Source organism: Phaethon aethereus, assembly GCF_964289735.1.
Source record: "Phaethon aethereus genome assembly, chromosome: 2".
Taxonomy (NCBI): Eukaryota; Metazoa; Chordata; class Aves; order Phaethontiformes; family Phaethontidae; genus Phaethon; species Phaethon aethereus.
Window position 1 is genome coordinate 92,754,119 of NC_138582.1, and position 15,549 is coordinate 92,769,667.

At 40.1% G+C, this 15,549-nt stretch overlaps 1 protein-coding gene across 1 annotated transcript in view; it reads right to left on the reverse strand.

Annotated features, from left to right (window-relative positions):
• PIGN (phosphatidylinositol glycan anchor biosynthesis class N) overlaps nt 1–15,549 on the reverse strand; it is a gene marked incomplete at both ends in the record, with an annotated part of 87,807 nt that overhangs the window by 43,050 nt on the left and 29,208 nt on the right. Inside the window, 2 exons of the mRNA XM_081996650.1 lie at nt 1,010–1,088; nt 3,238–3,270. Coding sequence (XP_081852776.1) covers nt 1,010–1,088; nt 3,238–3,270 — 112 coding nt within the window. The remainder of the gene's footprint in view (nt 1–1,009; nt 1,089–3,237; nt 3,271–15,549) is intronic.

Here is a 15,549-nt window from a genome sequence, read left to right on the forward strand (position 1 = left end):
GCAGTTGGAGCTCAAGCAGCTGTGCCACTGGTGGCACATGTGTCCTCTCTGTGTTTAGGTAGTGTTTTGGCCAGCACCAACTGCTTGAGTACACATGGCTTTGGACTCCTGTTGGACAAAGTCAATCATCATTTGGCTCCTTTGCCATCCCCTCTGGCCATGACAGTGGTCAGATGGTGAAAGCTACACAGATAGCACACCTTGAACACCACCTACTACCAAGCATGCCACTTGTTTTTCCCATGAGCATTTGAACATATATATATATTCCAGTATATGTGACACCCCCAAAAAAGTCATGTGCTTCCAAAGGCACAACATTTCCATAGGAGGACTATGGATGCAGCTGAAACATGGTCACTCTCCACAGCCTGAAATACCCCCTTTCCTGGGGTTTGATGTCCTTTACTTCAGTAGTATCTGATGCCCCCAGCTCTTTGCCTAAGCACCAGAGGTGAATTTAGAAACTGAACTGGAGCCCCAGTTTCATTCACAAAGCAGCTGCTTGGGGCTCTCAGGATGCAAATCATTTGCACATAAGAAGGGTTGTACCCAGTCTAGTCACATGTCCCCTTACTCAGTACCTCCACTGAGGAGATGCTATGATAAAGGCAGTGTTTTTTCCCACTGTGTCATTCCTTACACAGAGCTGTGCTGACCCCTGTGATTTACCCAAAGATGGGGAGCTCAGCTGTGTAATTCGTGGCCACAGAGGATTCTCTGGTGATTAAAAGATCTGTAAGGAAGAATATAATAAGAAGTTGAGCATACATTATGATGCTTCTTTATACATCTAGGTATCCAGTTGGGACTTAACTGACTCGACATCATTAGAACTGACGTCAAAATGCAAAATTTTGGAAACTTACAGTGCGATTTTATTTGTGTTAATGAGATGTGCATCATAAGAAAGGAAAAAAGTTTTATTTCAATTTAAATCTAAATATTTACATATAATAGAAGTTCCTGTAAAAAGTTTCTAGAAGGCACATAGCAAAAATAAACTTACCGCTTCATCATACTTCTGCTGCTGAATATATAGTCTCGTTTTCTTTAAAAAGTTGATCTGTTCAGCATCAGAAAGTGGTCTGTACAACAATATGAAAAGATATTAATGTTTTTTCTTTTCACAAGCAGAGGAAGAGGCAGAAAAAATTAACTTTTTAATAAAAAAACTACTCTGGAATGAAACATACCAAAATACTCTGAACAAGGTAATTGGAACCAATCCATTCCTCTGCATTCATCTTCACACTTGTGTCAACGCTGCTGCTGTCTAACTCATCCCAAGATCTTTGCATTAAGAGACATTTCTTTTATGTAGGTGTTTCCACGTAATGCTGCTGAAAATTATCTCCCTTGTGCATTATTATTGACCATTGCTCTGGACAAGAAGGACTGCACATACAAGAATTAAGCAATTTAACTGATAGGATAGATGGTTGTAAGCAGTTCGTAAGCCTGTCAGTGTAGGAAGAATTGTTCAGGTTCCACACTAACAGTAGATGATACCTAATAATCCTCTCTTTGAAAAAATGAGAGCTTGCCTCCTATTGCATGGGGAGCTATTAGCAGAGTCCCCAGAGCAGGGGATAACACAGTTACCTGGCTACACTGAGGTCAGTGATAAAAATCTCTTTCATTTTAATGAATTTTATCAACCTAAATAATTGCTACAGTCTTCCCTTATGGAAAGTAGCAACATGGAGAAACAAGCCAGTCAACAAACCTCCACCAAGCAAAGGGCGACAGAGCCATTTTTCCTGAACCACTTTTTTTTCCAAGTTAAGGATGGCAGCAGGCCTGAGGAACCCAGGCTTACCCTGGGCAAATTATAAGCCACAACACAGTCACTGTCACTCTAGGCACCACAGGCAAACTATCATGGGTCACAACTTTCTGATAGCTGACGAACACATACAGCAGTTTTCCTTCATGCCTTCCACAACACCGCTGTGGCACAGCAGCATCTCCTCAGCAACCCCAGCACACGATGGCCCACTTGCATGCCTGCTTCCCTCACATGTGCTCCTTCACATGCCTCATACACAACCAACCAACTTCATGTTGCAGGCTGCGCCAAATCAGAACCAGTCCTGGGGTCTCACCCCTGCTATTTAAGTCAGCAGCAATCGCCTGTGTGGTCACTCAGCTGAACCACAGGGGCAGGTCTTGATCTGATGCAACTACTGCATGGAAATGCTCATTTCTGCAGCTCCCAAACACTTGGGAACCACTTCTGCCTACAACCCAGAAGCAGTTGATACATCATCAACAATACATACATATCATCTTTTGAGCCCTGAAATATATTAACAGGATTCTGTGCCTGAACAATCCAAATTTTTATTGCTAATAACATCTTGGTATATTTTGATACCGTTTCCTTGAGTTCAGAGCACAGCAGTATTGTGCAGGAGTCTTCTAAAACATTGGATAATAGAAGCAGCACGTATCTTACTTCTGAGAAAAGTAAACGAAATAACTGTATTAAAGAAAAATGTTTTACTCTCTTCCATCTAGAAAAGAATCAAAGGATGGTATCTAAACAGGCAGGAAGAGAGAATATATGTGGAAAAGAAAGAAGGTAGGAAATGATGATGACACGGTGATGGTGTTTGATCACCTTAACTTTGGTAGAAGAACAAAGGATTTTAGAAAACAGAGTTGAGAAACAGTACAGTGAATGTTGGTTGTTCCTGCATCTTCATGACACATCCGTATGAAAGCCAACCTTACAGCTCCACAGGCCAAGGGCTACCAGCATGCAGCCAGCAACTGTGCACCGAGGCTGATGATAACTCGTTAGAATCAGTTCTTCAAGTAGGCGAACCAAGTACTGCCTCAAGGAAAACTGTAACCCTCAAGTTTTGCTAAGTTTTTTGGCAGGGGAAAGGGAGCAAAACAGGGTGGGAGATTTCACCATGTGTGGAGATTAATAGAAGGAAAGAAGTTATTTTAGCTTTTAGGTAAGGATTTTTAAAAATCTGGAATAAATATGAAGCAGCTTTATCTAGGACTTAAATACATCCAAGATGTTCCTATGTTCACTGTCTCATTTTTATTGTTTTACACATACTATTTTCTGTGGATTTTATCCTTGTCATATTCAATGCAAACTTTTAATATGCTAAAATTATCTTTTACTTTATATCTTTAGTCATTTAGCTATAAACCCCTTAATTATCTTTTTACTCTCAATGAATCATTTTATTATTAATGAACAATAGTCTCTACCTATTTCTTCTTAGATGACAGCACCTGGGATCTCTGTACATGCATGGTGTAACAGAATAAATGGGGTTTTTAAACAGTAAAGCTTCAGTAAGTCAAATGCAGAAGGCAATTATTTTGTCAAATGGGGTTACCATTAGCAGATGTGTTGTTAATTTTCAATAGCTAACATCATACTGCACATTTTATCTTTCTTCCATATACATGCTTTTCAAGATGCTGAATTTACAATGGTCTACAGATTGTTTTTGTAAAGGTTATGAATTCCACCAGAAACTAAGAACTGTTCATATAACTGCATCAAAAGGCACATTTCATCCTGAATGCAAGGGCTGATTGTCATCTTAACATATTTTTTGCTTCTATATTAAGCAAAAGCTCAAAGACTTGATTAGAGAATTTTTGCATCTCATACCAGACTAGAAAGAAGAGTTACCAAATACACTGATTATCTCTCGATTAAGAAACGTGTATAGTTCAACATAAGCAGTTTGTCATTCATTGAGGACCCTGATTCACTTCCTAAAGCTGACAAAATGGATGGGAGATTTAAAAGGAGCCCGTTGCTAGATGTAGCAGAAAGCATAAAGAGACAAAAGTTGAGCCATGAACAGAAGTGGAAAATTGCATATAGAAAGAAGCCAGGAACTTCAGAAATGGTGGTTCTATAAAACTTACAGGACTCGCCAAACAACAAAACCACAAGGAGGATTTAAATCTGAGAAGTTAAAGCCTGAACTATTATTAGGACCGCTTAATTTTAACTTAAACTATTTGAAAGGTTTCGAATATGAGACAGAGAGTGTCAGAAAAGAAAAAACAGATCAGAGTTATTTCCCTGTGTTTTAGCAGACAATGTGCCAGAGGCACTACTAGTATGTCAATGGATTCTAAAGGTCACTTAATGCACACATACATGCAGTTAATATTAATAGTAATGAAGTAAATTTACTGTTTAGAAAGATTCTGAACTCTAGAAAGAAAACTAAGGTATATATGTATATGTTCTTCTCAGCTACTCATCACCAAAATCCAAGTCTACCAAATTCAAGATTAATAGTCTTGACTAGTAAAATCAGAAATCTTTTTCCATAACACAAAAATACCCGTCCTATCAACAAACACGCACAAAAAGAATTTAGTCAGTGTGTATTCAGCTGTGTCCTCCTTTTCTTGAAAGTGTTGGAAAACATACGCACTGTAAAGTGTAGTACTCTGAGGTTTAACTTGCAAGAAAACCCAACTCCTCTATGGTCACATATATTATAAAAATGCATGCATTTGCAATATCATAAAGGTTCTAAAGACTTAAGATTACATTCTTCACAGAAAACAATGGTGGTTCTACAAGACTAATTTTGTTTTTCATGATGGCTATCAGAGATTAACTTTCCAGTTCCAGACAGAAATCACAGCTTCATCCACAGATAAACATAATTAATTATGAAAAAAACAATTGGGCTAATTGTGCAAGTGCTTATAAACTATCCCTTCTGAGATGTTAGCCACCCTTGTCATAAGTATATCTGACAAAATTCACCTTTCCAACGTATCATTCATGCTTCATATATTTGACAGCACTAACAAGACTGTGATGAAGTACTTTCACCATAGCAATGTCAAGGGGACCTTTTTTTGGCCAATGAGTCTAGTTTATCATCACACTACAGAAATTACCAACCCCAACGGCATAGGTAGCATGTTGCAGTTGAACCTTGAAATAAAAATCTTGGTACAGAAGGACATGTCTTGCAAATACATCTGTATGCACTACTGATAGTTTAATTTTATTATGCCTGATTATTTACATAATGATTTAGAGTAATTTTACTGTGCAGTAAATTTTCCAGAATTCTACCATAAAAAGTAATCCCTTAGGATCTGTAGTAGTTTAACACTTAAAAAGCTGCAGATTTAATAATGAAGGTCAAGGAAGCATCACAGCCCTGCAGATGCAACATACAAAGAGAAAGGCTGAGATCTTTGCCTAGCTCACTGTCAGATGAAAACAAATTTATTTCAGCTGTTTCACTCCACACATACACACACAAACTCCATGTACCTGACTACCGTCAGCTCATGCACATCTACACCCTTCTATCACTGCCTTTCCGTTCTCCCCATCAGAAAAAAAAAAAAACCAAAAAACCAAAAAAACGTGCATCCTACAACCTTTTGAAAGTGGCAAGATTTGCAGAAAACATAATGATCACATTTCTATCACCCACATCCAGCAGCAACTCAGAAGTGGCTACTCAGCAGACTTCAGTCTAACTTTTCATACTGGCTGTTTAGGGGATGCGGAGAAAAGGACCAACTCCTCCTGTTGATGCAAAACTAAAAAAGATAGAGGATAAGGATATACATTCCTTGAACCTCATGACAGCCCCAAGATGGAGCAAGGCCATCTGAATACAGCCTGCTAGGACTTCGTACGGGCCACCTTCTCCTGAACACCACGTAAGGCAGACCTTCTCACTTGCTTTGCTGTGAAATTTCTAAATCCAAAATTGTTAGCAGTAAAAGAGGCATCAGACTGCCACTGCCCAAACAACTCCAGCAGCCTCTTCTGCCAAAAGGCTGAGCACTCACAGGTTCTTGTCCACTTCTCCAGAAAGCAGATCCCTGGCATTTTAGTAACTTGCAACCTTCAAAAAATCACACAGGTTAACGTTGCCCCTCTCACCATGAAGCTCTTCCACTGGCACCATCCTGCAGAGCAGCCCAGGCCTCTGCCACCCACCTCTGTTCTCCTGCCGCTTGGCCACTGGGCGGGGCAGGCACCAGTGCCTCTCTGCTCTCACCATGGAGAAAACTGCCAGCAACAGAGGCAGCTGAATACGTTCAAACTCCGTTGCCACCCATGCCCCTGTCAGAGGGCCATACTAAGGAGGAAAGATGGCTTCCAGACCAGCAATTCTGCAAGCAGCTGAAGTACTACTTAGAGGACCCGCTATTACTGCTTTGATCCACACCACCACTGCTGGCAAAATGGCATCTTCAAAGTTCAGATTTAAGACTGGCCTGGTGTTTTTGCAGTGCTGCTATTCAGAAATTATACAAGTAATCGAACAATACTTTTTCAAAGGAACAGGCTTCAAAAACAAAGTCAGACTCCCATGAGAGCTGCCTTCAGACATTCCAACCGTACAACAGAGATGGCACCTCGGAAAGCATCAGGTGGATAATGGAAAAAGGAGAGACACAGATAGGACAAGGGGTGATGGCTTTAAACTGAAAGAGGGTAGATTTAGATTAGATATAAGGAAGAAATTCTTCACTACGACAGTGGTGAGGCACAGCAGCAGGTTGCCCAGAGAGGTTGTGGATGCCCCATCCCTGGAAGGTCTTCAAGACCAGGCTGGACGGGGCTTTGAGCTACCTGGTCCAGTGGAAGGTGTCTCTGCCCACGGAAGGGGTGTTGGAACTAGATGATCTTTAAGGTCCGTTCCAACCCAAACCATTCTCTGATTCTATGATGATCTTGCATTGAACACCATTAATTTAGCAGAAACACAATTGCATGCTTATTCCTGCTCCACATCAAATTCACCCAGTTAGCAACCCATGAATGCAGAGACTTGATATTAATGATAGTTCAATCACAAACTAGCCTAACTTTATCGTTCTATCATTTCTTTTAAAGGTATGGCACACAGCCTTCTAGAATGAAATGCACAATATAAAACATTCCCACTTCTCCATCAACAGCAGAGAACCATCAGAAAGAAACTGAATGGCAAGTGATGCAAAGCCATGAGTTAATTCAGCAAAATGTGGAAAAATCAACCAAATAAGTATTTCAAAAATCAAAATCTGGAACCGTGATGTTTACTTTCTGTTGAACTTGCTATGCAGTACAGAGTACACCATGCTGCTGGGGCCAATGATCAGGAAAAAAATGTGTTACAGTTCTACAGACTTTACCAAATTACATATTTACATAAATTTTAATAGCCAGAAGTTGATTTTTCCCATTTTCAAAATGTGTTCAATTCCAGTTCTTTATAGATGTGCCTACTGAAAAAAAAGAATTATTTTACTGGGTCTGCCAAAGACAGACTGAAAGCACATATTACAATATAGAGACAGTCCTTTGCATATGTTTTAGTTTTGATCAAAGAGTTAAGTTTCAAAGATTAGATGATTTGGTGGGTAACTCAGTGATCCTTAATCTGTTTAGATGGCCTGAACTTTACTTGTTTACTAAAATATTTTCAGGTAAGCTAGTAAAACAGGCAAGTCCTATGAAACTTGATTTTCGTAATTCAGAAGCAAGATGCATGTACTTTACAGATAAAAAAATTACAGTGATGCTTTTAGTGTTCTAAAGCTGTGGTTTTTTTAAAGAAAAGGTCGTCCACATAAACCTACACTGAAGTGTTTATTACGGCGTCTTAAAGCCCAGGACCCTCAACATTCCCTCTCCTGACTTGATCTACTCTTTCCTCCTGTTGTTCCACTGCCACGAGTTTCAGTCTTGGAGTGTCTAAATTTCAAGTAGGTTTTTCATGGATTTCTGGATTTTATGACTACCGTGTTAGATTGTAAATCAGCCAGTCTAACTGTAGGGCTGTACTCAATTATCTTTGCAACCTTTTTTCTTTTAAGCAGCATTAAAAAGCACCACTGCATGCATCAGGCACTCCAAAAGAAAAAGGAGTAAGAAAGTCAGTAAGAGGCTTCTGGTTTAAGTTCTGAGGTTTTTGTTCTTTAAAGCATAATGAAAGGAAAGGACACACACTTCCACAGGCTAAAGATAGTAAAAAGCCTCTTTACTGACACATTGCAAAAACCTACCGGTACACGTATGCTTTTGTATTCAGATTTACAAACAGGCAAAGGAGGAAACAGCAGGACATTAGTGAAACTGCGGGAGGTGGTCTGATTGCTAATGGTCTAATCCTGGACTGTCAAGTCCTACGAATTAAAATAGCCTTTTAATTTCCACAAATCAGTGTCCTTGATGCAGCATATTCACATATTCAACAGCGAAGTGCCTCAGGATATTTATGTAAATCCTTCAGATAGCAGAAATGAGAGAAAAAGGAGCAGGCAAGCTAACTGCCAGCTGCCAATTCACTGAACAGAGAAACAATTAAGATAACTGGGCTGCACACAGGCAGATTTCGCATGCAAACAACTATGGCAAGAGCTGTGGACAACCAGAGGCCGGGAGGGAGGAGGGCACGCTCTGAAGCAGTCCCTCCGGCCAGCTCCGAGCAGAACGGAGGAGCTGGATGCAGGGATCTAGCAGGGGTAGGGGTTTTACCTGAAAAGCCAGCGGGACACAACGCTGCAGCCTTGGAAAGAGAAACTGCTGAATAGGGAAAGTGAAGATCCTCGGAGGAAGGGAAATGCACCATTTTTAAAAGTCTCTTCTATTTTAGTACTGCAGGGGACATGTGCTGACCCTAAATAACAACGCCTTACCTATGCGGTAAGTCAGCCCTCATCGCTGCAAAATGTATGATGATTTATGTCATGCATCGAGCTGATCTAGATATCTGCAGTGTTGTGGCTATGTAGTGTCATGCCACAGGGCCTCTTCTGCTCCACAAATCCTACATGCCAAACTTAAACCATAGTGACCATTTTCCAACCAGCTGCATCTGGAGCAGGCAGCTTGTGCTCTGTTTGGGCAGCTACGTGATAGCAGGGCCCCGTGGCCACTGAAGCACAGGTTTGGGCAGGCACGCCCTACTGATTGCGACCAGGAGACCATCGAACATCGAGGAGTCAGCGTCCCACGTGACGGTTAGCCTGAGTAGGCCCAGGCCTGTGCACAAATACCTTGGCCACAGGACAAACTCAGCCAGCTCGTAGCAACCAAGGAGCCTGCAGGCAGCTCCCACTCCATACCGGGAACTACACTGCCTGCCTCTCCTCATGTTTATATAGAGGCACAGAAAGACGTTCTCCTGTGAACCTCCATTCTGTTTGACAATAGAAGTGATTACTAGAGTTGATTTCTTGCAAGAAAAATCATGTAATAGCTTGAAAGATCAAAAAGAGAGAACCTCTCCACAGACAGGATCTGTGCAGCACCGTGGGAAAACCTACCCGGGCTCCACTTGATGCTGCACAAACGCAGGGTACCCAGCATCCGAAGGGATGTACGATTTACTTGCTATCTATAGTCTTCTTTTTATTTTATCTTACAAAACCAGCTATTTTATTAAACGATTTGTTATCGGGCCTTTTTTACTAAGATCCAGAAAGAGCGCCACACTGTCTCTCTCACCTCATGCTCTGGTGCAGAACATCCTCTGCCCATCCCACCACCTGCCTGTATGCCCTTCCCTCACCCTCACTGCATGAAGCCTCACAAGTTCCAAGAAAAGGCCAAAGGGATTTATACAAGGAAATAGAGAAATACACATAAATCTTGTGGTATTTTATGTCACACATTAGGCTCTTAGCTCCTTCTAAAGACTTTACCTACATCTGACTTGATAGTAAATCCAACTATGCCTGGTCCTCCTACGCAGAAGCCGCTGCCCATAAGCTTTGCATGTACAAACTAAAAGCTCCTGAGTACGCTGCTGAAACTGGAGACCACCAAGATGCCTGCTAAGAGGATTGCATCCTCCCTGAGCAGCATTTAACAGAGTGCTTCAGACACAGCCCATTCAGTGAAAGAGAAGCTGACATTTTTGCCAAAGATCATGTATTTTATAGCACAGGCATTGATTTCTCCCTAAAGAGATAATACATCTACTATTCAATCATTTTTTTTAATCATACGAAGCCATTATTTCCATTTGAGCAGTTTTGTCTCTACGGCACTGCATTTCTAGTTTTTTGTTCACATGTATATACACAGGTTCCTAAAGCCAAGGGTGGAGAGGAGAGGGCTGCCAGTCTGCCTCCCCAACACACTAAAGGTGCCAATATTGGCCTGCTTGTACCAGCTGCCCCAGAAGCAGGCTGATGCCTAGATTCCCACCTGGTAACACAATGGGGACAAAGTGGATAATGAAAAAAGCTGGCTGCGTTTCCAGGGTTCACTAGAAGTTGAAAGAAGCTGCTGTCCCTCATGCTTGACCACAGAATAAAGGGGATGAAATGTCTTCCCAGATAAATCAGTGCCTCTGCTAAATCAAGGTTCCTCTGGAAACACAAAGTATTCAGACAAATGGACAGGAAGAGTAATCAAGTTGCACCAGGGGAGGTTTAGATTGGATATTAGGAAAAATTTCTTCACCGAGAGGGTGGTCAAGCATTAGAACAGGCTTCCCAGGGAGGTGGTGGAGTCACCATCTCTGGAAGTGTTCAAAAAATGTGTGGATGTGGCGCTTCAGGACATGGTTTAGGAGACACGGTGGCACCGTATTAATGGTTGGACTTGATGATCTTGAAGGTCCTGTCCAACCTTAGTGATTCTGTGATCACTGTTAGAAATACCCTTCCCTAGTGCAATAGCTTCACCTTTTCCTCCTGACATTCAATCCTTAATGGTTGCTCTTGCAATGCATTACCACATGTATCACAAATATCTAGCATACTACCATTTATTTAAATAAATGTAATTTATTTAAACAAAACAAGAATAGGATACTTCAAAGGATGTGCTATGTTTACTGACACCTTAAGGAACCCTGCCCCACTTAATGGTGGAGGAGAAATGACTTGTTTCACTTTGCTCCAAATGTCAATTTTGTGGAAATATCTATTATTTGTTTTGAAAGGCCATCAGACCAAGGGAACAATGCAGTGCTGTATCTTCAGTCAGAGAAAGGAAGGAAAAGAGAGGTATTTGTACATGTGGCATTTCTTTGAAGTTGCTGTACATCTTCAAAGACACTCTAAATTAGAAAAAAGCTATTTTATTTTCTATCACCGTGACAAATACATAATTGTAACTATGTGGAAAGACTCAGTCTACATGATTGATACTTCCTTGCATCAAATCTGTGCAAATGTTTAAGGGAGTTTTATCTCAGTTCGTATTGGAGCATAGAGGAAAGGAAAAGAGTTACATTTTTGTATGGTAAGGGAGAGGCACATTTTTATTTAATAGCTGTATGTTGTACACTGCATATTAAAAATGTAGTGACTTTGCATATAACTGTGCAAGTTATAACTTGATTAAACACACAAATAAGTATTTAGGATGATTAAAATGTAGGATTCAAACAATTAAGTTACTTTAAAAATGCAGCATCAAGATGGTATGGACAAGCTTGACTTTAAGTAAGATACTTAAGCTGTTTCCTGCTTAAAAAAGCCCGTATTGACATAAACTTCAAGACTTTCAACAAAAAAACACAGCAAGTGGAAAGCAAGCACTGATTATAATTCAGCTGCTCATCTCCTGGTTTTTTTTTGTACATGGTGCTCCTGCCATCTTACTGTGAGGCACCGGAACCTGAACAGCTGGAAGCAGAGTCTTCCCTGAAAGCACTGTATACATCAGGCACACACAAAAGGACTCCTGTGCTTTTGTGTAATTTAGTATCTTAAATCTCTTGTACCTGTTGGGATAATCAAATTGCATTAACTGGTTAAGAGGATTTTAGTGCAACACTGATGTCCCATCTACTCACCTCACTACACTGTCCTCCTACTCCTTGTAGGATTACTTTCACAGCCCAGAGATACCAGCTTTGGGAAGGCTTTTGCAACAGTAGTATCTGGCCCCTCGGCACACTCCTCTTTGAAACTGTGCCAGCTCAGCAGTTGCCTTAAGATACATCAAATGGTCAGAAAGCTGAGAAGCTAGTTCACTATCCTGGACATCAGTTTTCCTCTGTCAGCAATCTTCAGATTTGTCCTCACTCTTCCTTCAAAGCATCTGGCATTTGCTACCTGCTTTTCTTACACACAAAGGTCAAAGCATTGCGTCTATGTCTCAGAATCCTGATAAGAGAAGCCTCTGATTTCGCTAAGCAAATAATTTTTGAAAACATGTGGAAAAAAGGGTAGGGAGTGGAAGGAAGTGGGAAGGAAACTGATTTCAGGCAGCAAATCCCCTCAGGTATCCAAATGGAACTGCAGATAAGGATTCTAAACAAGTATTCAGTATCAGCAAGGGACACTGTTCTGCTGTTGTGTATCCATGGGAGCAGGTTGTGCACCTTGCCTTGCAGAATCAGCAGACACTTGCAGCCAGGCTCTTTCTCAAACGTATTCTCAACACAGGTAGCCTCAAGATACACTTTTACACAGATTTGTTCCTTGATGAAGGCACTTCGACAAAATCAAAGTGGCATTACTGGCAGCCAGACACATCCTTATTAATAGATACAGCTATCCAAATTCTAATCTGCCTCAAACCTGGTCAAGTAGACACTACTGAAGTTTCTATCACACAACACGATGATCAGCTCCATCCTCCTCCTCATTATACACCTGACAGATGGATTTCAAGCTCAGAAACAGGATTTTCCCCACAGATATTAAAGGAAAGTTTTTCACGCTATTTCTGGCTGATAAATTAAGTTGAGGATTTTGTTATGTTGTAGTTTCTACAAAACACGTTATCTGTGAACATACTCTCACCTCCCAGATAAATATATCTTCAATAGCAATATCAACTTCTCAGAAACAAGAATGTCTCAATCTGAAATTTTAGATTCAGGTTTCTTCTGGAATTCGTATCTACATTTCTGTTATACAGACTTTATTCAATTACATAATTTAATTCAAATAATTTAAGAAAGGCAGTTCTTAGAGGTATCTTTGTTCATTTTCATGTTATCAAGATGCTGAAATATACATAAAATCTATATCCCAAAATACAATGTTTACATTTTCAATTTCTACATAACTTGATGGACCCAAAGGACTTCAGACAGGAATACTTCATTAATCTCCAATAAACTTCACTAACCTCCAATAAACTAGGAAGGAGTAAGGCATTATGCTGGTGCACACATTTTCTGAGCTTCAAGTTACAAATTTCACCACAAAGGCACCACAAAGGATTAAAAAAGGATATAACTCCTTTGTACAGCAGCTCAAATCAATGAACAGTGGTGGAAGAGCTATTCTTGTCTTAATTAAAGGACAGTAGTGCCTAGCAGAAACACAGCAAAGAACTGTGCTCAGCTGGAGCAGCAGACAAGGCCAACCATAGTTTAACACAAATCAGTGGACAAACCTGACATTAAACTTGGGCTGACAAGTCCAAATAGTGTATAACTGTGCAGAAATGCAATTCCGTACCATTACCAACCACTAAAACGTAGCACAATATATCAAGCGATCTCTTGCTCCAGTTACAGGAGTAAGCTATCCCCAACTTTGCCTTCTTAACTTCTCCTGAAAAAGTTAGAGTAACTGTACCCTTCTATACCTCTTATCTACCACCAAAAACTGTTACAGTAAAGCCAGCAGAAAGGGGTACATGCCTTTCCCTCAGTATCTCACTCTGGTTCAAGAAAAATTTGTTTGAAGAACTGATGAGGGTTGCCTTACACTAATGCATCAGATGACAACCTGCAGCTGAAGCTCAGGCTCATGTTCACTGCTCAGTTGCCCCCATGTGAAGGAGGGAACAGATTGTGTCTAAAATGGCTTCAGTTTTTCCTTCAGCTCCTGCAAGCTGAAGCAGTAGGAAGTTATTTGTATGCTTAAAAATAAGTTGACATTCAACTGTTTCATCCTACCTATTAGTAACTGGTTGGACAAGGCCCCTTGGTAGCTTCCCAGACACAGGCCAAGTTTTGACAAGCAAGTGGAGTCATGAAGACTAATTAGAACCTGGCCAAACTCGCCCCCCAGAACACTGTGGATGAGTATTTGCATTGTGTGACCATCTGTGGTATGAATCTTGTTCTGTTTTCCTAGAGTGAAGATAAACAATATCTTGGGGAACCAAAGAAAGTAATTATCCATACAACATGCAAGCTTAGGCACATTTTGTAAGGTAATTCACACATCCAAGGAATTATTTTGGTCTCATAAAAAACCTTTCCTGGAAGGACCATTAACCCACATTCTGATTCAGAAAAGTTTTAAGAATACCTAAAGAAAGTAAAATAAATTTCTTTTTGCAATGGGCCACACCAAAATAACAACACGTTCATACCAAGTTTTAGTGATATTTTCCAAGTGATAAGTGTCTCCAGAATTTCCACTTAAAACAATCCAACATACCATAAAAAAAAGTCACCAGTCCATAAGGCAATCAACAACATTTAGTTCCTTTAAAGATAAATTTAGCATTAAGAAAAACAGATCCTATTTTACAGAATCAGTCTTATTTCTTGGGGAAAGGTAAAATTTAAACAAGAGCTGTGAAATTAAACTATTAGTCTTCTCCACAGAATTGAAGATGACTGACCATCCTTTATGGCATTTTTGTTCCATCAGCAAATACTTTGATAATGCACCTATAATTCTTAATAAAAATTTGGTCTAAAGCATTCATTATGTGCCCAAGATTGACTTGACTTGTATCTCAGAGACTGTCTTAAACCTTCCCTTTCAAGAAGCTAGTGGTATAAAATAACAGTGAGTCTCTGTTCAGAAAGACAGCAATCTTATTTAGCAGTTAAACATACTTCACAGGAAAAGATTCAAGTACTTTTTACCGAACCTATGATTTAAAGATCTTAATTAACATCAGTTTTATTTCCCAAAGGAAAACAGCTGCTCTTGGTGACAAAGTGTTTTTGGAGCACTCCACAAATGAAAGCAGAACTGAACAGTATCACGTGCACCCATAGCAAAGCTTTCAAAACCCTTTCAGTGGGGAAAGAAAAAGGAAAAAGCAGCTTTAATTGGATAAAACTGAAGGGTGAGTGGGTCAGTAATTGCTCCATACACTAGAACACAGAGCTCACAGGTACACACACATACACACAAGTCATTGCAGAGACTCCTTCACAGCCCTGGAAACACTAACACTAGGCAGCACAAATTACAAAGATTTTGAGCTGCTTTTCTGGATGCAAGGCATTTTGTTTGTTTTTCATTAGAATTTAAATCACAGAAGAAACAATTGTTAGTTCAATTTCTATATACACAGAAACAAGAATGGATGGTATTTCCTGACCCTATAGGGACTTATACCTCCCAAGGAATGCTAAAAGACAACAAAAACCCCAAAAGTCAGTGAAAACTACCATGCAGTCTATATATAGCTATATCGTCAAAAAGGTGAGGCAAATAACCCTTAATGGAAGACTAAATGTAAGGAATGGATTTTTTTAAAAAAAATCTAATTCTAACCAGGATTCTAACATAGAAATTAACTGCAGAGACTTCATTCTAATGCAAAGTTTCAGAGTCAGATAAACACTACCATTTAAAAAAAAAAAGACTGAAGAGACCAAATTACACTGTTGTTGCATCTCATTGGAATGC